At 47.4% G+C, this 26,620-nt stretch overlaps 1 protein-coding gene across 1 annotated transcript in view; it reads left to right on the forward strand.

The window, feature by feature from the left end:
* Nucleotides 1-26,620, forward strand: part of LTBP2 (latent transforming growth factor beta binding protein 2) — a 123,390-nt gene that overhangs the window by 43,912 nt on the left and 52,858 nt on the right. The window contains exons 4-7 of the mRNA XM_067533334.1: nucleotides 17,000-17,181; nucleotides 21,788-21,958; nucleotides 23,667-23,867; nucleotides 25,198-25,463. Of these exons, the coding sequence (XP_067389435.1) occupies nucleotides 17,000-17,181; nucleotides 21,788-21,958; nucleotides 23,667-23,867; nucleotides 25,198-25,463 (820 nt within the window). The remainder of the gene's footprint in view (nucleotides 1-16,999; nucleotides 17,182-21,787; nucleotides 21,959-23,666; nucleotides 23,868-25,197; nucleotides 25,464-26,620) is intronic.

The raw sequence follows: 26,620 nt of genomic DNA on the forward strand, positions 1-26,620 counted from the left end.
TCTCTTGGAGCTGTTTGCACAGATTATGGGTTGAAGAAGCCAGGATGGAATTACCAGCATATCAGTGATGCGTGTCTTTAGAAGGTCCATACTCTGTGGCCCTGTGTGGGGAAGGTCACACTGCCCATCAGCAGGCAGTGGTCTTTGTGGGGGGTGGAGAGGGTGTCTGTGGCCCTTGACAGATCTATTTGAATGGAAGGAGCTAGTTGAGTGCTCACTGTCATACTGACTGTCCAGTGCTGGTCCCATATGTGGTTAATACTTTCTCCCCATGCTCTCCAGTGCCCACTCTCCCCACTCAGTACCTCCTGCTGGTTCTGCCTGTTGCACTTGGTTAAGCTTTAATTAGAGAGATGGTGAGGCAGCTGGGGCTAAAATGCCAGCAATACCCGTGTGGCACTTGGCTCTACAAACCTTCACGTGAGATGCAAGCAGCAACAGTTCCCAGCTCTCCAAGGGCCTGGCCTACATCAGCAAGTGGATGAAGAGCTGGCTGGAAGCAGGAAAGGTGGAGGTGATTATGATACTTTCACCCACAGTGTTCAGGGTGAATCACTACCTCCTGCTTACACTGTGAAGGAGTCTTGTCTGTGCCACCAGGGGAAGCCCTTCCCACTTACTGGCTGCTGGCAATACAAGTGCTGTACTTCAGGCTCCACAAGCTTGACTCTTTCCCAATGCAGACTAGCAATTTACACACCCTATTTTGTTACACTCGAGTGCCCAGTTCCTTCTGGATACCTGCAGTATTCACCGATCCGCTGCCTCCATGGAAGCAGCAACACTCTGCTTCCCCAAGGCACTTAGATGTGTCTATAGTAAAACCAAATGGATGTTTACTTAACAGGGCTTGAGACAGAGATTCAGATAAAAGCAAGAGTAAGGGTTTGGAAACAAGGTTACAAGTAAAAGAAAAACATAAAATGCAATCTGCAGCCTATACTTACAAATTATTTTCCTGTCTAAGAAGGTATTTCTCACCCAGTGGTTAGTTCTTACAGCACTTGTCCAGTTTGGAAAGTTGGGGTCCACTTTTCATGAGGCACCCGGTGCTGGCAAAGTCTGTCTTCTGTAATGGCTAACAACCTGTGTTCTTTCTTCAATTCAGACATAGTTACAGATGATTGCCTCTTAACCTGGGGGTGCCTTGTTTCAGAGACTTTTCTTAGGGTTCTTTTGTCTTCCTAAATCCTCAAGCCTGCACCAGGCCCAGACTATAAACAGAGTTGTCTCCACAGACGTCCACTGCTCTCAACGTTGATTGAATGAACTTTGAGCACCACCTCATCTCAGGGGACAAGTTTCACTTTGACAGTTTTGAACCCCAATATCCTACATGTTACAAAACTCTACAGTTATTTCCTGCACACACATCTTGCAGTACCCATGACAATCAGCTAGTTCTTAGCTTTCAGCAGAGGTCACACCTGACCCTTCTTGGTGAAATATTGAGAAGATGGTCAGACACAAGTGTAACCTACCTACCTCGTGGGGAGAGGGGAAGGATTTTAATGAATTTTCCACCTCTACAACCTCACCCCACTGAGGGGATCTGCCCTCAGATCATTAAAATAGCTCACAGCCTGGTGTCTGCTTGGATTCCTCACTGCTTCTAGACACCAGAATAGCCACGGTCATGAAAAATGCCTTCTTTTAACGTCAGCTGTTGAAAAGACTATGCCACCTTTTGTCAGATGTAGACGCAGCCTTTTGTCCAGACTTGGATCTTGTAATTGCTCTATCTCTGGATAAAATTGCTGACCTTTAAAAAAGCTGTAATCAATTCAGAAAGCAGCAGCCCGACTGTTCCACAATGCCAGCTTGTCAACCCAGTACTCTGCTCTCTGCGCTGGCTCAGCCCAGAATGAGAAGCAAGACGACAACCTTCCTGTCGTGCTCCTGTTAAGTGTTGGTGTTTCTTGTGCTTTGTGCAAATCCATTAACAAACCAATGTTGTCAACTGACCACTGGATGTCACATTACCAACCTTCCAGTGAAAGTAGCAATGATTAAAGTCTCTCAAACTGCTCTTTTTGAGACCAGAAAAGAACAGTTGGGCCAGTCCTCTGAATATACCAACTTAATGTAGAAGGAATGTCTAGGGAAAAAGCGGATTACCTCTCGAGGACCCTCAAAGACCATCACATTGACATCATGGCCCTCCAAGAAAGAGGCGAAAGAAGAAGACAAAGCTGACAGGCATAAAATCTATGGCTACATCAAAATTGCTGCTGTCAGTCATCCAAAACATGGGCTAGCAATGTATATACAGAATGGATTAGAGGATGTGGAAATTTTGGAAGGATCATCAATCGGTGGAAGAGAGATCAGTTCGGTTAGAATCAGGGACGTCATGATAGTAAACATATACAAAGCCACCTAACATCATGTGTCCTGATCCCATCTTCGCTTGTCTTCCTCATCCAGCCATTTATATAAGCAACTTTAACAGCCATCACAAAGAGTTGGGATGCTGTTCAAACGACATAGCCGGGTAACAGATCACAAAATGGGCTTCCCTCAAAGACCTCCATCTGCTCTATGATCCAAAGCAATCCAGGTCTTTTTGGTCTGCAAGGTGGACAATGGATCACAACCCTGACCTGTGTTTTGTGACCCATAACAGCACAGGTATCCCACTGGCCATAACAAGAACCATCCTGAGTCACTTCCCGCATAACCAACATTGCCCAATTATACTCCAGATCAGCCTGGAAGTGCCTCTTCTGAAGTCAGCGCCAAAGATGCACTGGAATTTCCACAAGGCTGACTGGCCTGTTTACACTTCAGAAACAGAACATTGGATCCCATGGCTTGAACCGATACCTAGAAAGTTCAGCCATTTTGCAAACATTCTAAAATCAACTGCTAAGAAGTACATCCTGCATGGTCACCGCAAGGCTTTCACCCCCTACTGGACAGAAGAATATGAGTCCCTCCTGAGGGAATATGAAAAGAGTGGCGACCCAGATAAAGCCACTGTACTGCTTGAGTCTTTGAATTCAGCGTGCCTGGAAAGGTTGAATGAGACCGTAGAAAGCCTTGATTTCACCCAGTTGAGCCACAAGGCATGGGCTCTTTTATGGAACTTGGAGGATTCCAGTCAGTAACATGACGCCCAGTAAAAGTGACCGCAAATGCTGTTGCCTCTCATCTTCTTTCTAACAGTAAGATGCCAACAGACAAGATCACATGCCAGGAGGTCCAGTGGGAATTCTGCCGAAACCTTCACCAATGCCTGGAGGAATCTCCACTCTCCTCTCCATACTCTGTCAGAGAGATCAATGTTGTGCTGTCGGAAACCAAAAGCTGGAAAGCTGCAGGGGTTGATGCAGAGTTTCTTAAGAACCTGGGGAGAGGGGGACAGGAATGGCTGGAGGCACTTTTTACCGCTGTGCATAGAACTGGAGAAGTGCCAACAAGTTGGCAATAGGCAACAGCAGTTGCCCAGCTGAAGCCTGAGAAACTCCCAGAGGATGCTGCCATCAACCTCCCCATCTCCCTTATCTCAACCATCAGCAAGCTAATGGAATGGGTGCTGCTCCACCATGCGTCTGACATTATTGAAGACATCCTCCCAGCGAAGTAGGCAGGATTTTGCCCGAAGAAAAACTGCTGTGGCCAAGTAGCTTCACTCACCGGCCACATTGAGGCAGGATTCCAACGTAAGTTGAAGACAGGGATCACCCTTGTTGATTTGTCCTCAGCATACAGCACCGTCTGGAGACAGGTCCTCCTCCTCAAGAGCCCCCACATCATTCACTGCTGGCAAACGATCTGTGTCTGGCAGTGATGACCAGGGACCGCCACTTTAAGGTACACCTTAATGGCCAGATCAGCAGACCAAGAACTCTTAACTCAGGCATCCCTCACGGCTCTGTCTTGGCCCCGATACTTTTTAACTTGTACATCGCAGATAGACCAACGATGGAGCCGAGGAATTTCAGCGATGACATTGTCCTACCTGCTCAGCAGACAAGCTTCCATACCATCAGCTGCACCCTAAACTGAGATCTTAACACAATGGCTGATTATTTCCAATGCTGGAAACTTAGGCCTACCCCAAAAAAAACATGGTGACCACTTTCCATCTGAACATTAAAATGGCTAATACCAACTTGATGTGCAGTTCTGCAGAGAGAGTATCAGCGATGAGGCTAACCCAAAGTGTCTTGGTGTTACATCGGACCGGAGTTTGACCTTCCAACAACACCTCGAGAACACCTGTGATAAGGTCAGGTCTTGTGTCGTCTTATTAGGAAACTGGCTGGAACATCCTGGGGCTCCAGTCCAAGGACCCTACAAACCGCAACAATTGCCTTGGTACATTCTGCGGCTGAATACCGTGCACCAGTGTTGTCTCACAACAGTCATGCTAAACTCTTGATATTCAACTCAATGATGCTATGTGCATAGTGTCAGGGATGCTCAAAACAACCTGAGTCGACTGGCTCCTGGTCCTATCGCACATCCAGCTTCCACAGATTAGAAGAGCTTCCCAGACATCTCACTTTCTTAACCATGTCAATGCAAATACAAGGATCCCATTGCACGATGACCTGCAGAATCCACCAAAGACCAGATTAAAATCCCGCAACTCTCTGTGGAACTGTGTCAAGACCCTTACACTCAATTTTGATGCTGAGGCTCAATGGAGAGCCACATGGAGTGTTTCAACTGCTCAAAATGAATATCTCATTGTTGACCCTGCCAAGGAACCACCGGGTTTTGAGTTATGTTGGAAAGATTGATGCAGATTGAATTGCATCAGGACTTCTCATGGGAGATGTGGACAAAGCCTCTTTAAATGGAAAATGAGGCAAACACCTGTATGCGACTATGGTCACCAGTCACAAACAATGGAGCACATCATATCTGAATGTGCCCTTCGTTCTTTCATTGGGAGCTTGAAGTACATTCACCAGCTCATTGCTGTAGCAATGTGCTGGCTATCAAATCTAGATATAAATTTGTAATTGTTGCTACCTACCCAAGCCATAGGAAAGAAGAAAAGACCACAGAATGCTAGGTCAAATTCAAGGGTTCAGTCGTCAGCTTTAAAGCTTTTCGTGGGATGGGTCCAAGTTACCTTGTCTATGCAGGAGAGAGAACTTTCTCAGAGGCTGGTCTGAGACTGAAACAAACTTTCTCAGAAACCAAGGACCAACACAAAGCTCACCTTTTTCCTCTCGTTTGATGTGCCTTCTCTAATATAAATACAGAGCAACGTGTAGATGGAGGGGGGAGGGAATGACCACCAGTAAAACCCTACCAGAACAAAATACTTCAGCATACACAATTCTGTTCCTGTCTGAGGAAGAGAACAAACATGTAAATATTAGCAACCTCACTTAATGCACTACGTACAGAAGGCACTCAGATGCTACAGTGATAAGCATGGAATAAGAACCTCCATAGAGTATCTGAACAGCTCTCCCTGTGTTTTTATGACTTCTGGTGACAGCCACGTTCCTCTGGTGCAGTGGAACCATCCCCCTGGGGATGTTCCCTGAGGAATGACACTCGTGTGCAGGAGACTGAGCTTCGTGAGCAACTGGCCATTGGATCTGGATCCCAGGAGAGATCAGGATGAGCACAAACAACAACACCTTCAGAGCAGAATGCCATTGCCACTTTGTCCCAGCCTTCCCATAATAATACAGCAAACATTACCTAAGTGCTCAGTTATCACTGTGATGGGTGCAGGGCCCAAGCATAATTTTTTTGGGCCCAGTACAGACTTGTAACATGGGCTCCCTCCCACACACATACCCTTGGGGGTTGCAGCCTTTGCCGGGCCCGCCAGGGCCTCTGGGCCCTGGTAAAATGTACCCTTTTACCCCCCATGTGCGGGCCCTGGATGGGTGCCCTAAAACAAGCCAGAAGGAGGGTGTCCCAGGAGGCTGCATGCTGTTTCTGTCACACATGCTGGGCCTGAATGGAGAGTGCAGTCAGCGGCCCTGACAGATGAAGAGCAGGGAAACCAGCTGTTTGGCAGCCAGTCCCATTTTGTAAAGGAAGAGACCATTGCCTCTATGCAGAGGCTCCAAGCTGCAAAGAGCTGTGCTGGCCACGTGCCTGGCTGGAAGTGTGGAAATGAACAACACAGTGCTGAGGGATTCTGAAGGATTGCCTGAGGCTAAAGCCCTTGGGCTTTCACTGTCTCACTGCCTAATCCCTGAGGCTGTCACATCCTTCTAAACATACAAGTCTTTCTCTATGACAGGTGCAGGCATAGACAGGGGTCGCACAAGTTCCCCAATGGCCTCACAACCCTTAATCTGGCCCAGAGCAGCCCCAGCTAGCAACGAGAGGGTAAGTCACTATTTTCAGTGCTTAGTCTCACCGCTGGGACATTCAGCAAGGGGGAGGGAGCTTGTGGTTTTTGTGATTTGGACCACTGGGAACTGGACTGAGATTCAGCTCCTGTCATGTATCCAGGGACGCCAGATGGCTCTGAGAGAGGGATGATTTCTAGCCACTACTGATTCAGGCTGCATTTAAACAGGTGAGAACTCCCAGTGAATGGTTCCATGCCCCAACCTCTCTGAGCCAGTCAGCCCCTGGATGTGGGGCTAGATTGTAGAAGGAACTCTAAAGGTGAAAAACTCTTTCTTCTTCTCTGACCTTGAACTTGAACCAGCCAGCGAGCCTGACGGGGCCGGATTGGAACTGACAAATGGAGCTCCTGGAGAAAGAGAAAAAGACTTCCTGCCCATTGCTTTCTGTGGCTCCCGCAGTGGGAAGGCATGTTACCTAGCTTTAATGTACAAATCCTCGAGTCCATCTGCCGATAATGGAATCAAATAAACAAGTTTAATTCAAAACAAATGAACATTCCCCCTGCCACGCGACTACACAGATCCCTCTCTGTAAACAGGATCCTCGCTGGACGCCTTTTCCCCATGGTTTTTCATGCAGGCTGCCTTGTTCCATCTCCATTTGCCTTTCACAGGGTAGGTGCTGCCCCCATGCGATGAGCACATCTCACCAGCTTTTATTCTTAAGTGCAATGTTAATAACTTCTTTGAAAACTCCATTCATATGGGTGTTTTAACTACAAAATTCAGTGTTTCTGAAAATCCCTGGAGTTGTCCCTCACAACAAGGGGTCAGATGCTGGACAAAGGAAAGAGCAGGATGTGACACTCTGTGTCTGAGAACAACACAGCAGAAACTCCATACTCACCAATGTCATGTAATTATGATATGTTCTGTACAACGTATGCCTTGTGTGGTATAATTTTAAAAGTCTTGATCTGCTAAACATTAATAACCTATTGGATTGTATGTGCTACCATGGTATGTGAAATTATAAAATACTGCTGAAAATGCTACTGGAACATGTTGCAAGGTGGGAAACTCCCACAAACAGCCTTTCAGGCACAACAGTGGAGTGGCCAGACAGTGTTGATGGCTCTCTTACCCATTCAACGATAGATTCCGCTAACAGGGATTGTTTGCAGTAAAGACTTCACCAAGAAAGCGCATACACAATGGAATACTGAGTGACTAGTGAGGATGACCTCCCCCCAGGACACAAGCACAGACTAGTCGAGCAAGCTGGAAAAGACTATAAAAGAAGGGGAGTGACATCATGACTTGTCTTCACTCCCCCACAGTTCAACACATGAAGAAACACCTGAAAGACAAAAGACTTTTGAATGGAGGAGATAGGGGACCCAGGCTGCAAGGCAAATGTAGCCTGTGAATGGAAGAGCTACAAGCCTGCTTGTATCATCTCTCAGGGTGAGACATTTCTAGATTCAAATCCTGATAGACTTTAGATTGCATTCTTATTTTTATTTCTTTGGTAACTCCTTCTGATCTTTTAAGCCTACAATTTATAATGCCTAAAAATCTATTTTTCTGTAGTTAATAAACTTGCTTAATGTTTTGTCTTAACCAGTGTGTTTTTGAGTGAGGTGTTTTAGGTAATCTGTACTCCGATTAACAAAAGCTGATGCATGACTTCTTCGCATGGAGGGGAAGCGGACTCATTAATGAACTTGCGCTGGAGAAATCTTTGTCCAGCACAAGATGGTATTTATCTTGGGGTGCGTTCCTGTATGGTTAGGCTTGGAGAGTTGGGGGCAAACTGCCTGGGGATTGCATCCATGTTTGCTCAGAGAGAGCATTCTGGGTAACTCAGTTGGGTGTGTGGCGCCACCTGCTGTCGTGTTGGATAGTAACAGGGCCTGGAGAGACTGTATCATCAGCCAAAGTATGATGAAGAGCCCACCTCAAGCTAAATAGTTAATAAGGGAGCCAAGCAGTTCCACAGTTCCCAGGCTGTAACCCGAGGGTTCTGCATACCATGACACATGGTCAGGCCCTGCTGGTTGGCATAAGTCCTCCCTCCCTCAAGGATGGTAGGGGCTCAGTATGTTTTGAAGTACAGGAGCTGTGGTTTCTACTAGCTCATGTCACTGGCCTGCTCTACTGTGCTGCCACCCAGAAAACCCCTGCTGCCCAGCATTGAAATTGCTCTACAACAGACCTGTTACCAGGGCAGTAGGTGTCATCATGCTTACTTAATGAGATCGCTGAGCTTCTCTTCTTTTGGATGCTCCCATATATATAGCAGAAGCTCTTAGATGGCCATAGCAGCACATTTAGGGATAATAATGATCAGACGTCGGCTGTTAGACATCCAGGCACTTGCCATTATTTATTTATTCAATGACCATAACAGGCTGCCAAGATGAAGGGGTTTCATCTAGCCCCAAATATATAGGATTTGGCCAAAACTGAAATCTTTCTCTCTTGTGAATAATTAGACCCTGACAAGGGTGCCTCAAGAAGTTGTGAGGCTCCCAGGAAGTTGTATCCATTGCATGGCTTCTGTCTCGTCCCTTGTCACCCAATAGGCCTTATTGGAAAGACATGGCCTCATCTCAGTGGCACCCATCAGAGTTGTGGGGAGATTGGGTGTGCTTTTTCCAGGAGGGTTGGGTTAGCAACTTGGGGGCATTCATAGCTATGTGCAGAACATCTGAGAGCTGGAGGCTGGCCAGGCCATGGCTTCTGTGGGAAATCCAGGCTAGGTAGGACTGTATGAATTTCTCATGGGAGACGCTGGGAGAGACTGATGGGGGCACTAGAAGAATATTTGTGCAGATGTGTCAAAAAACAGCTGAGGGAAAGATTGCAAGACAAAACACTGCTCAGAAGGGCCAGTGTGTTGGTGTCCTGATATAGGCTCCGTCTTGGCTGGTCTTCCACTGTCTGTATGCCACTGGCTGCACCTCACCCTGGGAGAGTCTAGCTGGCAACAGCTCTTTTGGGTGCTGTACTGTCACGTAAGGCTCCCAGCTTCACTGCTGCTCTCCATGGGCAGTGAAATGGAGGCAAGAAGTTGAGCCTATACTGGATGTTAAGGGAAATGCTGACTGTGGCATTGGATGCAGGGGACTGGATGTTGTTGGACCCCAATTTGGTGTCAGATTTCATCACCCAGAGCTTGTGGAAAGAACAAATTGTATTTGTTTATGTAGATTTATGAAAACCAGATCCTAGCAGTGCTCAGCTCAAGTGCTAGGAGCCCCTTATGGATCTGGAAACTCACAAGCCTTAAAAAAATCACATTAACCTACTTAAAGGGAAATGAAAACTGGGCATGGGCCTTTGTGCTGCTTCATGAAAAAGGCCTAACATTTTTTGTTAAAATATTTTTTGTTTGATTTTTACATTAGAAATTCCTTAGAGGTTTTGTCTGTCCAGAAAGATGCAGTGGCCTTGTCTCCTAGTCTTTTTCCCTAAAATTTCCCATTATTGTTGTCTCTGGTGAGTTCCACCAGTGGTAACAATGTTGGCAGCTCTAGTGTAGACAAGACTCCCAGGGCTACTGGCATTTTACTACTGTATCAACTACATTGTGCTTTTAAAACACTGAGGTTCCCAAAATTGCTAACAGCAGGGGAATGGAACCTAGTGTAGATAAGGCTTTGGTCATCTGTTTCCCCAGGGGAGTGGGCTGAAATGGAGAAGCACAGCTAGGTATTTCCTCATACTGTGAATGCTGTCACCCATATCTCCTTCCTAGCCCTGCTAGTGGCCTCTTGCACGTAAACAAAAGAGCATCTGCTCCTAATCATGTTCTGGGTCCTTCTGGAATGAAACCATTTCAAAGCAGGTTCTTCTATTCTTGCTAAGGGCCACAGCCTTGGTAACAACACCTCATTGTCAACCACTGCTACAGGCTTCATAACATCAGCACAGACCTGCTGCCTTCATCCACAGCCAGGAGGAGATCATTGACCAACACTAATAGTGCAGTTTCTGTCCCTTACCCAGGTCTAAGCCCAGACAGACCATCTCAGGAAAATCTGAAGATTGCAGATGTTGCCACAGCAGCTTTGCCTCTACCTCCTCAAGAATCTTTCCTGGGAGATTAGATACCTGTCAATAATAGATGGCAAGATCATTAGCATCAAGAGTTGGTTTGTTGAATTAAGATCTCACCAATCACTTGGCACTGACATTCTTCATGATCAAAGGGCCTCCTGTCTCCCTGCTGGCCTTTATCAGCCTAGAGGGAGATGGTCCCATTTCACAGGTGGTGGCCTGAAACACATCCAACGTCTTTTTGACTACAGCTGCACTTTGAGCAGAGGTTTCCATTGACTTGGCTATAGTGATGCCCTGGTCTCTTTCCTGAGTGGTTACAGTTTACTCAAAACCCGCAATGTGTGTGAGTAATTAAAATTACTACTTCAGATCAGCCTTACCTTGCATACCAATCTGCCATGGTACTGCCCATCTCAATACTGAATCCCATCTGCCATGGTGTGGCCCATTGACCTAGCTTTGTGAGGTCTCTCTGCAGTTTCTCACCATAGAATCATAGAAGTGTAGGACTGGAAGGGATCTCAATAGGTCATCTAGTCTAGTCCCCTGCACTGAGGGCACGACTACATAATTACTGGACCATTCCTGACAGGTGTTTGTCAAATCTGTTCTTAAAACCTCCAGTGATGGAGATTCCACAGCCTCCCTAGGCAATTTGTTCCAGTGCCTAACTACCCTGACAGTTAGGAAGTTTTTCCTAATGTGCAGCCTAAACCTCCCTTGTTGCAATTTAAGCCCATTGCTTCTCGTCGTATTCTTAGAGGTTAACGAGAACAACTTTTCTCTCTCCTTGTAACATTTTATGTACTTGAAAAGTGTTATCGTGTCTCTGCATAGTCTTCTCTTCTCCAGACTAAACAAACTCAATTTTTTCAATCTTTCCTCATAGGTCATATTTTCGAGACCTTTAATAATTTTTTTTGTTTTCTTCTGAACTTTCTCCAATTTATTCACATCTTTCCTGAAATGTGGTGTTCAGAACTGGACACAATACTCCAGCTGAGGCCTTATCAGCATGGAGTAGAGTGGAAGAATTACTTCTTGTGCCTTGCTTACAACACTCCTGCTAACACATCCCAGAATTATGATCACTTTTTTTTGCAACAGCGTTACGTTGTTGACTCATATTTAGCCCCTAGATCCCTTTCCACAGTACTCCTTCCTAGGCGGTCATTTCCCATTTTATATGTGTGCAATTGATTGTTATTTCCTAAATGGAGTATTTTGCATTTGTCCTTATTGAATTTCATCCTATTTAACTTCAGACCATTTCTCCAGTTTCCCAGATCCTTTTGAATTTTAATCCTACCCACCAAAGCACTTGCAACCCTTCACAGCTTGGTATTGTCCACAAGCTTTTTAAGTGTTCTCTCTATGCCATTATCTAAAATCATTGATGAACATATTGAATAGAACCAGACCCAGGACTGATCCCTGGGGACCCCACTCCATATGCCCTTTGAGCTTGATTATGAACCACTGATAACTACTCTCTGGGAGTGGTTTTCAAACCAGTTATGCACCCACCTTATAGCAGCTCTATCTAGGTTGTATTTTGCTAGTTTGTTTATGAGAAGGTCATGCAAGACAGTATCAAAAGCCTTACTAAAGTCAAGATATACCATATCTACCACTTCCCCCCATCCATAAGGCTTGTTGTTACTCTGTCCAAGAAAGCTATCAGGTTGGTTTGACATGATTTGTTCTTGATAAATCAATGCTGTTACTTATCACCTTATTATCTTCTAGGTGTTTGCAAATTGATTGCTTGATTATTTGCTCCATTATCTCCCTGGGTACTGAAGTTAAGCTGACTGGTCTATAATTCCTCGGATTGTCCTTCTTCTCCTTTTTATAAATTGGCACTATATTTGCACTCTTCTAGTCCTCCGGAATCTCTCCTGTCTTCCATGAATTTTTGAAGATAATCGCTAATGGCTCCTCAGTCAGCTCCTTGAGTATTCTAGGGTGTATTTCATCAGGCCCCACTGACTTGAAGACATCTACCTTGTCTAAGGTTATGTCTACACTACAGAACTTACAGCAGCACAGCTGTACCGCTGCAGGTGTGCTGCTGTAAGGTCTCCTGTGCAGCTGCTCTATGCCAATGGGAGAGCTCCCCTGCCAGCGTAATTAAACCACCCCCAATGAGTGGCGGTAGCAATGTCAACAGGAGACATAGCGCTGTCCTCGCTGGCGTTTTTGTCGGTGACACTTATGTTGGTCAGGGGGTGTTTTTTCAAACTCCTTACTGACAAAAGTTTTACCAACAAAAGTGCTAGTGTGGACAAAACCTAAATTTTAAACTTGTTCTTTCCCTAGTTTAGCCTCAGACCCTGCCTCATTTTCCTTGGCATTCATTATGTTAGACGTCAACATTTTTGATGAAAACTAAAACAAAAAAGTAATTTAGCACTTCTGCCCTTTCCACATTTTCTGTTATTGTCTCCTCCTCCCCCCCCCCCTTCCAGTGAATAATGGGCCAACCCTCTCCTTGGTCTTCCTCTTGCTTCTAATGTATTTGTAGAATGTTTTCTTGTTACCCTTTATGTCTTTAGCTAGTTTAATTTCATTTTGTGCCTTGGCCTTTCTAATTTTGTCCCTACATGCTTGTGTTGTTTATATTCATCCTATATAATTTGACCTAATTTCCTCTTTTTGTAGGACTCTTTTTTGAGTTTCAGATAATTAACATCTTCTGGTTAAGACAGGATGGTCTCTTGCCATACTTCCTATCTTTCCTATGCAGTGGATAGTTTGCTCTTGTGCTCTTAATAATGTCTCTTTGAAAAACTGCCAACTCTCTACAATTGTTTTTCTCCTTAGACTTGCTTCCCATGGGATCTTAGCTACCAGCTCCCTGAATTTGCTAAATTCTCCCTTCTTGAAATCCATTATCTTTATTGTGTTGTTTTCCCTCCTGACATTCTTTAGAATCATGAACTTTATGATTTCATGATCACTTTCATTCAAGCTGCTTTCAAATTCTCAACCAGTTCCTCCCTATTTTTCACAATTAAATCTCGAACAACCTCTCCCCTGGTTGCTTTTTCCATCTTCTGAAATAAAAAATTATCTCCAATACATTTCAAGAACTTGTTGGATAATCTGTGCCCTGCTGTGTTATTTTCCCAACAGATGTCTGGGTAGTTGAAGTCCCCTCTCATCACCAAGTCCTGTGCTTTGGATGATTTGTTATTATAGAGCCATCCTCTCTAGTCTTGCCTAACCTAAGTGATTTTGTGTTAACTAAAAATGCTGCTGCCTTCATTCCCTTTCCCAGATCATTGATAAATACATTTAAACAGTCCAAGTGTAGAATCTTGGGGCATCCCAGTGTTAAGCCTTTGCCATGTTGAAAATTGACAGATTATTCTGACTCTATTTTCTGTTGCTTAGCCAGCTTCTGATCTATGACAGAATTTTAACCTCTCACCTTATGACTACTCAGTCTAATAGCCACTTGTGAGGGACTTTTTCAAAGTATTTCTGAAAGTCCAGGTAAACTGGGTCAGCCTGGCCCTCTTTTATCCACTCCTTTGCTGACCTGCTCACGGAATTCTAGCAACTTAGAGAGACATGCTTTTTCTTTAGAGGCCCGGTCATTTTTTCCCTATCATATCATGTCCATCTCTGCCATTTACAAATCTACTTTAATTAGTGACTCACCCAGTTTACATGGAACTGACGTAAGGGTCACTGCTTTGTAATTCCTTGGATCACCCCCAGTGTTTTGTTTTTGTTTTTTAAAGATCAGTACATTTGCTACCCTCCAGTCTCCACAGTATAGAAGCTGATTTTAATGAAAGAGTGTATATTTTCATTAGCAGCTCAGTCTCTTGATTCTCCAGTTCCTGCAAAAAAACCCAAAAAAACTACTTAGGCGAATGCCTTCTGGGCCTGCACACTTCTGGCTCCATAATAAATCTGTTTGCTCACAAACTCCATGAATCTAAGTCCAGAATGGAGCATTAGATCATCTAATTTGACCTCTTTTGTATAACACAGGCCATTCAATTTCACCTAGTTACTCCTATATTGAAAATTGTGCTTGACTAAAGCATATCTTCCAGAAAGCCATCTAGTCTTCATCCAGTCTTGATAATAAAATATGGAGAATCTGCCACTTCCCTTGGTAGTTTCCCTTGGTAGCTTCTAGCCATTGATTCTTGTTATGCCTTTCTCCAGTAAATGTAAGTACCCTTTGGTACCTGGTGTCTTCTCCCCATGAAGATACTTGTACACTGTAATCAAGTTGTATGCTTACAAAGACAGAGTGCTCCTGGTGGGTGGATGCTGTGGGTCACCAGAAGGGAGATGGAAGCCAGCAGAGCAGGAGGGGCTGTGACAGAAGCCATGGGAGATGTTAACCCAACAGCTGCTGAATGCAAGAAGCTGTGCGCTGGGGACCAGAATGCCTCTGCGATGGGCAATAAGGAGTATAGCCTTGAAAGCTGGAAGCAGCTTTGCACTCTCCCTGCTTGGCTTCTGCAAAATGCCAAAACCCATAAGCAAAATTACCCCCAAAGCTGTAAATCCACTAATGAGAGTTTGTTCCCTGTAAAGTTTCCTTTATTCATGATTTTTATGGTCTGTGTATTTTGTTTATTTCCTTGGCCCAGCTCCTCTCCGGGCCATGTCTCTGGTCTCATCAGCGCCCAGGGCAGGACGGAGGACATGTTCCCCAAGGAAGCTCCCATAGTGAGAGGAACTTACAAAGAGCTACTTGTGTTTGGAGGAAGACGGGTAGATAAGAGGAGCCATAGGACTTTCTTCAATCAGTGCATCCCATCTGATAGTGGGCGCACCCCCCGTGATAGTGATTGAGCTGATTCCTAGAGGCTCAGGGCTTTCTTTGTGCTAGAAGAGAATTGCTTTATTTCATGAATTTATCAGAGGGTGAGTGACTTGTACTGGCATACAAGCCAGGCTGCACAAATGGTATGTATGGCTGCAAATTTCCTCCTGGGATCAAGCTACAGATGCCTCAGGATGCCACCTCACCTGACTCCTAACCATTCATCCAGTGAACGCAGGTGTTTGTGTATTAGCCCCAACTTGGATTCCTTATTGGAATGCTTCTCTTTTTTTACAAGACAGAAAAAAAATCAGGGTGGCTTACGCAGCAGACAGACCAGCTCCAAAGGCAGCTTCCTTCTTCCTAGCAGATTTTAGGGTGCTCTTCTGTATAGCTGTCTCCAGGGCAATTAAGTTTAAACAGGTGCAAGCTAGAACATCCGTTGTAACCATGTGCCATTTTTCATCTGTTTACAGGAGCTGGCACATACAAGTGTGACCGACTCAAAGATAACTAACCCGTTGGCTGCTGGATTAAAATCTAGTACAGTCCATGTTATCCGACAGCACTGAATCTGTTCCTGCAGCAGTCCTACTGAGGCAGGGCTGCTTTTCTTATTTGCTCTGCTACTGTGGGTGAGCAGTGTAGTGCTGCTCTGTATGTGCCTCTGCACCGACACTCCAGGACACAGGTCTTGGGTCTAGAGAACTGTTTGTTTGCAGCAGTTGGGATGAGAGGAACTGGGTTTCATGTCTGCCTCATGGTGGTGCCCATCTGACTGCTGTGGTCTGCGATCTTCCATTCTTTTTCTTTGCATCGGATGGACAGACAGACAGAAGAACGTGCATAAGGCTGGCACTACAGGCAGAGAGCAAAGTGAATAAGAGGCTGGGAGTAGCTGTCACCTCTCCTTTAGAATTTCCCAGACTATCTTTCTTGGTTACTCTGAGTATGTTCATCCTCTGGCTGTATGGTGTTGGGACATGGTGAATGGTTCCAGCACCGTCTTTATTCCAGGTATTTGGATGCTAATGAGCAGGCTGCACTCACCTTCCCTGGGCAACATCTCTGTGTCTCCTGTGGTCATGGCATGCAAGCTGAGTGTCCCAGAAGGGAAAGGGGATGCCTCTGAGCATGGCCATGTGGGCAGCAGGCTTTGTATGACTGCCTGGATGCTTGTGCGGCCGGCCAGGGGGTTTCTGTGACTGATGCAGCCCATCAGGTTTAGTTCAGTCTGCAGCCTCAGCTCCACTGTCCATACTACAACCTTCCCCATGCCACTGCAGTTTGCTCGTCATCTGGGGCCGCGCTACCCCTGCCCAGGGCCTACAGGGACTCTGCAGCTCCCTGCTACGCACAGCAGCTGCATGCTCTCTTCAGAGTGTTAGACTCTGCCCAGTGCATACTGTGGGCCATGGTCTGCATGTGAAGTGGGGAAAGAAGCCAATGGCTGCTGCACTACTGTGCCCTTTGGGATCGGTGCCTTTACTGAGATGTTTCCCAGGGAAGGTGAGTGCAGCCTACTCATTAGCATCCAAGCATTTGTTTAGTGCCAGGGCCAGACACTGTATTATCCTGGAGGGGGATGGGCTGATATGATGTTCAGAGGGCAGAGAGCTGAGCTAGGAAGCCCTGTGGATGATGCATCAGGAGAGGTGCCGGGAGGTCGCTAGCACTGCGGTGAAATGGCAGGGTGGGCAATGGTCTGGAGCGGGCGAAAAGCAGGCGCTGCTCATGTTGACTGGCAGACAGGAGGCTGGGGTTTCAAGCATCGCAGTGCGGGTTTACAGGACACAGGGCACAGCTGCAGGAAGGTTGCATGGTTGTCTTTAATAAATATTCTTTTCCACAGGATTCAAGGCAGAATTGGCTCCCCCGTCTCCTCCCCGCACACGGGAGCTTCCCGCACTGTCCGGCGCTACCCAGCTGCTAATACCCAGCTAACATCCAACGCTCTACCCAGTGGGAATGGGCATGAGCAGAGCAACCCTGGACCACACACAGCCTATCAAGAGCATGCACTCTCTCCCTGGGGTAAGACCTTTTGGACTGCCAGTATCTCTGAGGGGCCTCCTTGGGAAGGGGTAACCATGGCTGCATTTGCTGATGACACCAAAGTCAGAGGGGTAGCAAATACACAGGAGGCTCAGATCATCTGCTTAGCACCTGGCAGAGAGTGGAGGGGCTGCAGGCGATACACTGGGATTCAGCTCTAGTGAGTGGAAAGTCCAACCCCAAGGAGAGGAGTTAAGCTGCATCGAGAGAAACCTAGGGCTGGAGGAGGAGTCTACAGTGAACAGCAAGTGCAGGAGATGGCTTAGGTGACAGGAAGTCAGCAAATGGAACCTGTGCTCCTAGGGCAATGCCACTGGGGCAGAAAAATCAATAATGGTTGCATGCATCTGTGTAAACCGAAAGAGCATAATGCTGCTCTGGTGCCAGCAACACCCTGGGATGGTGTTGCAGCAGGAGGCACCCATAGGGCAGAAAAGAGAGAAATCTTGAGAAAGCCAATAGGAATGCTGCAGGGATTGGAGAAAAAGCCCCACTGCACAAGGATGGACTGAGGGAGCAAAATGCAGATGGAAGGGAAGAGAGAAGGCTTGGGGGATATGATAAATGCGCCCAGAGACACTCACTTGGGCTGGGAATTTCACAGGACATTATACTGAGAGAAAATTGCCTCAGCTAATTGGAGATCAGGGATGCAGCAATTCTCTGCCCTCGGATTTGGCTTTGGATGACTGATTTGCATAACCAACGTATGGCTATTTCTCATGACTGGCCCCCGTAGCCTTGTAAGGTGCAGAGAGGCAAGGCAAGGCAAGGCTGCTGGAGCAGCCTGTATGAGATTTCCAGGAGAAAACCCCACCCTGACACACCTACGGAAGGTTCAAAGTGCCCTCTGTAGCTGTGCCGCTCCAAAGGTTTGTGTGATGGGGTCTCACTCCTGTGGGCCTCCTGAGATGGTCAGGTGATGGCTCGCCAATAGCTCTAGCTTATGGACTGGCTGTGCCCTGTTGCCCATTTGTTGCAAGCCAGCAGAGCTCGGCAGGCCTGGAGAGCGAGCCTGCTTCTTTTTCTGTTTTAAATAGTTTAACAATTTTTTTCTTTCTTTAAAAACAAAAACCTAGGAAATTCTCTCCAGAAAATGTAGTTAAGAAAATGAGAGGAGTGCCCAGTGAAACATCTGGAAGTCAGGATATGCCACAGTTAGGGCTTGGCGACATAGGGAAATTTAACGGTATAATTATACCTCTGCAGCTGTGCTCATAGACTCTAAGGTCAGAAGGGACCAATATGATCATCTAGTCTGACCTCCTGCACAATGCAGGCCACAGAACCTCACCGACCCACTCATGTAATAAACTTCTAACCTATGACTGAGTTATTAAAGTCCTCAAATCATGGTTTAAAGACTTTAAGGTATAGAGAATCCACCAGCAAGTGAGCTGTGCCCCATGATACAGAGGAAGGCGAAGAACCCCCAGAGCCTTTGCCAATCTGCCCCGGGGGAAAATTCCTTCTCGACCCCAAATATGGCGATCAGTTAAACCCTGAGCATGTGGGCAAGACTCACCAGCCAGATACCCAAGAAAGAATTATCTGTAATAACTCAGAACTCACCCCATCAAACATCCCATCACAGGCCATTGGCATATCTATCACCAGTAGTCAAAGATCAGTCAATTGCCAAACTAGGCTGTCCCTTCATACCATCCCCTTCATAAATTTATCAAGCTCAGTTTTGAAGCCAGCTAGATTTTTTGCCCCCACTGCTCCACTTGGAAGGCTATTCCAGAACTTTACTCCCCTGATGGTTAGAAACCTGTGTCTAATTTCAAGTAAAAAATTCCTGATGGCCAGTTTATATCCCTTAGTTTTTGTGTCCACATTGGCGCTGAACTTAAATAATTCCTCTTCCTCCCTGGTATTTATCCCTCTGATGTATTTTTAGAGAGTAATCATATCTCCCCCCAACCTTCTTTTGGTTAGGCTAAACAAGCCAAGCTCTTTGAGTCTCCTCTCATAAGACACATTTTCCATCCGCGAATCATCCTAGTAGCCTTTCTCTGCACCTGTTCCAGTTTGAATTCATCTTTCTTAAACACGGGGGACCAGAACTGCACCCAGTATTCCAGATGAGGTCTCACCAGTGCCTTGTATAACGGTACTCACGCCTCCCTATCTCTACTGGAAATAGCTCATCTGATGCATCCAAAGACTGCATTAGCTTTTTTCATGGCCACATCATATTGGCAGCTCATAGTCATCCTGTGATCAACCAATACGCCCAGGCCCTTCTCCTCCTCTGTCACTTCCAACTGATGCATCTCCAGCTTATAGCAGAAATTCTTATTAATCCCTAAATGCATGACCTTGCACTTTCCACTATTACATTTCATCCTATTTCTATTACTCTAGTTTACAAAATCATCCAGATCTTCCTGTATGACATCCCAATCCTTCTCTGGATTGGCAATACCTCCCAACTTTGTGTCATCTGCAAACTTTATTGGCACATTACCATTTCTTGTGCCAAGGTCAGTAATAAAAAGGTGAAATAAGATTGGTCCCAAGACTGATCCCTGAGGAACTCCACTAGTAACCTCTCTCCAGCCTGACAGTTCACCTTTCAGTATGACCTGTTATAGTCTTCCCTTTAACAGTTTCTTATCCACCTTTCAATTTTCATATTAATCCCCATCTTTTCCAATTTAACTAATAATTCCCCATGTGGAACCATATCAAATGCCTTACTGAAATCTAGGTAAATTAGGTCAACTACATTCCCTTTGTCTAAAAAATCTGTTATCTTCTCAAAAAAGGAGATCAGGTTGGTCTGGCATGAGCTATCTTTTGAAAAGCCATGTTATATGTTATCCCAATTACTGTTAACCTTGATGTCCTTAACTACTTTCTCTTTCAGAATTTTTTCCAAGACCTTGCATATTACTGAGGTCAAATTAACAGGCCTGTAGTTACCTGGATCACTTTTTTCTCTTTCTTAAAAATAGGGCCTTTGTTAGCAATTCTCCAGTGAAATGGTACAGCCCCTGAGTTTACAGATTCATTAAAAATCCCTGCTAATGGTCTTGCCAATTTCATGTGCTAGTTCCTTTAATATTCTTGGATGGAGATTATCCGACCCCCCTCCCAATTTAGTCCCATTAAACTGTTCGAGTATGACTTCTACCTTGGATGTGGTAATTTTTACCTCCATATCCTCAATCCCATTAGCCACCCTACCACTATCCCCAAGATCATCTTTAGCCTCATTAAAAACAGAGACAAAGTATTCAGCCATGCCTACTAGATTATCCTTAACCTCCACCCCATCCTCAGTGCTTAGCGGTCCCACTTCTTCTTTCTTGGTTTTCTTCCTATTTATATGGCTATAGAACCTTTTACTATTTGTTTTAATTCTCTTTGCAAGGTCCAACTTTACTTGGCTTTTGGCCTTTCTCACTTTATTTCTACATGTTCTGACCTCCAAGAGGAACTTTCCTTGCTGATCCCTCCAATCTTCCTCTCCTTGTAGGTTTTCTGCTTTCTCTTAATCACCTGTCTGAGATGCTTGCTCATCCAGCTTGGTCAACAACTCTTGCCTATGAATTTTTTCCCCTTCCTGGGGATGCAGGTTTCAGATAGTTCCTGCAACTTTCAATTGAGGTAATTCCAAGCCTCCTCGACCTTTAGATCCATGAGTTCTTCACTCCAGTCTGCTTCCCCAACTAATTCCCTTAATTTTTTAAAGTTAGCCCTTTTGAAGTCAAAGACCCTAGTCGCAGATCTATTTTTGTTTATCCTTCCATTTAGTTTGAACTGAATTAGCTCATGGTCGCTCGAACCAAGGTTGTCCCCTACAACTAGTTCTTCTATGAGGTCCTCACTATTCACCAATACCAAATCTAAAATGGCATCCCCTCTTGTTGGTTCAGTAACTATTTGGTGATGGAATCTGTCAGCTATCACATCCAGGAAAATCTGGGCCTTATTATTACTACTAGCACTTGTCCTCCAGTCTATATCTGGGAAGTTAAAGTATCCTATAATCACACAGTTCCCAATAGTATTTACTTCATTACAAGCCTTAAAGAGGTCTCTATCCATGTCCAAATCAGATCCCCGTGGCCTGTAGCACACACAAACACTATCCCAGGGGAAACTCTAGTAGTTTTCTCCCCCAGTGTCATTTTTACCCAAACAGACTCTGTCTTATCAATTCCATCACTTCTAATTTCTTTACAGTCTACCTCATCATTAATATACAATGCTACTCCACCACCTGGTCTGACCCTATGGGGGGACCCTCTTTTTCCATTGTGAGTGGCCTGTTTCCAGTTTAACTTGTACTGCTTCTGAAGTAACATTAGCTAAATCCGAAAAAGGCCAAGAAGCAGCGGCCAGAATCACAGAATAATTTAGACTAGACGTTAGGACCCCCGGATAGAGAGAGACTCCCCCTTCCTACAATGATAGCAGAGCAAGGGCCCGATTGCAGAGGGTATGTTGCAGTGCACAGCCGCTGCTGCCCTGGTGCCTGACCTGCCATGTGCAAGTCCTGCAGTTAGGGCCTCAGATGCCCCTGTGGCTGGGCAATGCTGCTTCCACTCTACACTGGTCTTTTCCCTCACAGGGGCCAACCTGACAGAGAAAATCCGGAAGATAAAGATTGTCTTCACCCCAACGATCTGCAAACAGACGTGCCGGAGCGGCCGCTGCTACAACAGCTGTGAGAAAGGGGACACCACCACCCTTTACAGCCAGGGGGGCCATAACCATGACCCCAAGTCTGGCTTCCGCATCTGTGAGTATCCCAGGCCTCCAGCCTCCTCCCTGCCTGGACTGCCGCTTCTGTCTCAACAGGCCCTACAGACTCAGAGCTTGAGGCAGGGGGCCATGGCTTCTCCCTGTGCTCACAATAACGGCCTCCTTCTCCCAATGAGGGGCTACTCCCTCTCCTTCTCTGGGGGCTGATCTCACCTCCCGCGCCCTCTCCTGGGAAGGGGGGAACCTCATCTCCACCCTACTGCTCCCATTCTAGGGGAGGGGGGGACGCCGTGGGTTTCAGTCAGAGCCGCAGACAGGCCTCACAGCCCCGCTCCCAGTCAGGGCCAGCTTGCTGCTTTCATTGGCATCCAGTCTTGGGGCTGCCTTTCATCACCTAATTTCATCCCATTCTCTCCTTTCACTCACACGGCAGCCAGCAGAGCTTGGCGGCAGGTTGCGAGTTGTTTCAATGACCAGCGCTGCCGGAATCTTCCCTCTCTTTTCATGGATGCAGGGATTGCCCGTTAATTCTCTGTGCCATCCAGTGAGTTGGGCAGGCCGTCTGTCTGCCCCTCCCACCAGGGATCCACCCGGAACCTGTCTGTGGGGACCAGTCCTGCACAGATCCCCAGGGTGGCGGGATGGACTAGATGGACCCTAATAGGGCTTTTCATTTGCTAGACATGACAATTCCATGGGGGTGAGATGAGCTGTTTTAGAAGCACTGGAGTCGCTCCAAAACCAGGGGAGCTTGAGGAGATGTCCCGGCAGAGGTGGGGACTGAGCCAAATTGGTGGTGTGTGTGAGTTACCCCTAGGCCCCACCCCCAGCACAGCTGGTTGTCTCCTCCCAAAGGCTGACTGTGCGGTCCCAAGATCTCCTGACTAGTGAGTGATCTCTAAGTGGGAGTATGGTGGGTACCCATCTGCCAGGCACGCAGCTTCACCCCTAAGTCTAACAGGCCACCAGGGGACCCGAGGCAGGAGTGTCTTATAGCATGCAGCAGAGAGGTTGACTTGTTAGGAAATCCCAGTCCCCTCGGGAGCCTCATTCGAATTAAGACAGGCCCTGGGTCATCTGCCTCAATCCTGCCCTGTGTTGAGGATTGAAAGGAGTAACTTGGGGTGTCATCTGCAGAGGCTTTGCTGAAGCTGTGCAGACAAACGGCTCCTGCTTTCCTTCTGATTCCTCCATCCCCATCTGGCAGAGATGGGACAGGCCCTGAGAGAAGCTGAAAATGCAGAGCCCTCTGCCTGTTTGCTGCTTCCACTGGCCCTGCTTGTGAACAGCAACCGCAGCCAAACCAGGTTTCTTGGAAACCCTGATGCTGAGGGCAGGGATCACGCCAACTCATCTCCGACTCCACTGTGTGCTGCTATATTAGCCCCCACCCCACGCCAAGAGATCCTGCTGGTGCCGGCAGTATCACCCTGGCTCTGGGGGGCTTTGCAGCCGCGTGTGTCTCTCGCATCAGCTGGGGTAGCGAAGCGAAAGGGAGAGCAGATCTTCAGCCTCTGACTGAAAGAGACGCCCTCCATTCTGAGCGAAGGGAGGGTCTGTGGCTTTTCCTCTTGCTGTCTGCTGGTTAGAGTGGCGAAGCCTCTGGAAATGAGAAGCCCGGTGCTGTGCTGGGCCAGCTGGTTGGTTGCTGCAAGGCTGCTGCCAGGCCAGGTCCCAGGGCTGAGGTTGGGCCAGGGGGAGTAGCTAGGCTCCTCTGTTAAGCAGGTCTCTCCTTTGCCTTACAGATTTCTGCCAGATCCCCTGCCTGAACGGAGGGCGCTGCGTAGGCAGGGATGAGTGCTGGTGCCCGTCTAACTCCACAGGGAAGTTTTGCCACCTTCCCATTCCAAAGCTTGAGAAAAAACAAGTGGGGAGAGTCCCAAATAATGTGGCCAGCAGCTCCATGAAGCAGTCCATGTACACGCTGCCTTTGTCCAATCAGCTCGGTGAGTGCAGGCCTGGGCCATCTACCCGCTCAGGCTGCCTGCAAACGTGGTTCAGAGAGCAGCCCTTGCTGGGCGTCTGGGTCTAGCTACCCCGTGGAGCATGGGATAGCCAAGCCAGTGCCGGGCCGCTTGTGCCCTGGAGACTAGAACATTACCGGGCAGGGAGGTGTGGGATCCATGGGACAGGGGAGGGAGGACTCTGGTTCAGGGAGGTAATAGGGGGAAGAAGGAGTGGGGCTAGCTCTGGAGTCAGTGGAGGAAGGACATAGGGTGTTGGTCCTAACGACAGTGGGTCTCTCTTAACCCTGACATTCTCCCTGCACCTTGGACAGCCCCCTCCCTCGTACTCACCCCTACATTCCCACTGAAGTATGGGATGGAGTGATTGTTGTTAGATTAAAATATTGTGCCTGCCTTTCCCCCAAGTCTGGTCCCAGCTTCCTCCCAGGAAGCCCAAGACCTCCCCACCTTGCAGCTAAACCCTGCTGGTCTCTCTCACTCCCGTGAGTGAGAACACGCCTCTGAGCAGGTCCAGGTATCTCAGCATTCCAACGGCCTCACCCTCTCCTCTCTCACTTCCTCCTCCCTCCCTGGGAGGGCCCGGGAAGGGGTGCAAGCACCCGAGAGTGCACAAGAGAGCTTGTGTGAACACATGGAGGCAAGTAAGGCTGCGGGAGAGTGCCTGCAGATGAGCAAGTCCCAAGTGTGCAAGGCCTCAGCCACACAGAGGCAGCAGGACCTGAGTGCTGTGCCCTTTTCAATCTGAGAAACACCCAGAGGAATTAAATGCCACTGCTCTGTTGAGGTAATGCTCAGGGTCGGAATTTCAATGCACGGCTGTCAGGGAATACCAGAGTTCAGGTGCCAACAGTGACATGGGCCCAGCCACAAGGCTGAAGTCAGTGGGCTCAGGGCTGGGTTTGGAGCCCCCATGCTGAGCAATCTAAATACTGCATGTGGTCTGGGCAAAGGCTCCCATGGGAACACGGGGGGACTCTCCTGGCTTGTGCGTTTAATCCCTCCCCCCCCTCAGAGCGTGGTATTAACCCAATGTGTTGCACGTAAGCATTGTCCTTTGGGCTCTTGATGGGCTTGTCTCGGGTTGCACAGGATGGCTCTTGGGGGTTTGCCCAGCTAAGAGACCAGGCAGGCATCTTCCTTCAAGACACTGGTTTTCTCTGGATTTTCCAGTGTGGTCGTCAGAGTGGCCTCAGTGGTCAGTGTCCCCTGCACAGTGACTCACTGGCAAATGAGGAGCCGCTCCAGTGCTAAGTAGGTCACCTGAGCAAACGTAGCAGAATTGTCATGTTGGTCTAAATTAATCTTCCAGCTTCATTAAATCCTTCCCTGGTGAATGTCCACATCAACCACCCGCCAGAGGCCACTGTGCAGATCCACCAGGTGGCCAGGGTGAGAGGCGAATCGGGCCAGTCGGAGGAGAACAGTGTGGAGGCTGTGCTCATGTCTCAGCTAGCCGCTGGGCCACAGTACAGCTACAGCAATGGGAACAGCAACAGCATCACCACAGAGAGCGGCCAGCAGCAGAGGCCCCAGGAGCTTATGGGAAGGTGTTTCCGGGAGATGCTGCATGGACAGGTAAGGATTGCACCTTGCTTTGTGGGGGGCGCAGAGTGTGGAGCAGTGTGTGTGTGTGTGTGTGTGTGTGTGTGTGAGTGAGTGTGTGTGTGTGTGTGTGTGTGTGTGTGTGTGTGTGTGTGTGAGTGAGTGAAAGAGAATGTGAGTGCAGTTCATGTGTGCACATACAGCATTGTATATGTAAGCGTGGCACAGTACGTACGTGGCGTGTTGGTGTGCAGAGTGTAGACGTGAGGTGCATGCGCTGCATCCGTGTGCTGTGCGCGGAGTTGCAATGATGTGGTGCCTGGGTGTGATCCAGAGTCAGAGAAAGAGAACACGTTAGTGGGACCTGGAGCTGCTGCCTTGACCCCGTCATGTCCTGTGCCTGTGTAGCTCAGCCCTGATGTGTCTCACATACAGTCTCCTTCAAATAGGTGCCCTATTTATAGAAACATTTACAGCAATACTGTGTGGTGACTGTGGGAAATGTAGGAAAATTCCCCTCACTCTCACACAGTAAATGAAGGTCTGAGTTTCATGGACTGTTGCCTTCCTGTGCATCTTGGTCAGAGCTAGGGAAGCAAATGCTCCTGGCGAGTTTTTTAGCCCTTCCCCTGCACTGACTGGATTTTATTTTGCCTTTCCCCGTGTGTTTCTTTTGCATTGTTGGAGATTTCCGGCCCCCGGTATAACTCATGTGAATTCCCAGGGGCGAGTTCTGACCGAGACCCAGTCTGATGGATCAGGACTCTTCCTTCTCTCCCAGCACCATGAATACAGCCCTTGCTCTCAATCTACTCCTGGTACCTTTCCCGTCGTTTATTGTTTTCTGTCCAAGACATTTTTAGCTGGCTTAATTCTCAGCAATTTTCTAAAGCAAAAATAAATGAGATCAGGCCTCAAACATTTCACATGTGAATGCAGGGCTGGAAAAGCCCCGTTGAGCTGTGTGAAGATGGAGGGCTCTCTAAATCCAACTGCAGTCCCAGTGGGCTCTCCAGCCAAGTGGCCACGTTAAAGGAGGTCCTGTTAGAGATACGTTGGTGCTCTTCTGGGACCCAAAAGTCTGCAGAGGGGAGCTGTGCAGTGGGAAGAGGGGCTGCGCTTGCTGGGAACATGCCTTGTTTAACTGGAGCTGTGGCCGAGCAGCCTGGGTGACGGCGAGGAGCCCAGGC

Source organism: Emydura macquarii, unplaced genomic scaffold, assembly GCF_026122565.2.
Source record: "Emydura macquarii macquarii isolate MOO-44397 ecotype Brisbane River unplaced genomic scaffold, CSIRO-AGI_Emac_v2 contig_374, whole genome shotgun sequence".
In the NCBI taxonomy this organism is placed as follows: Eukaryota; Metazoa; Chordata; order Testudines; family Chelidae; genus Emydura; species Emydura macquarii.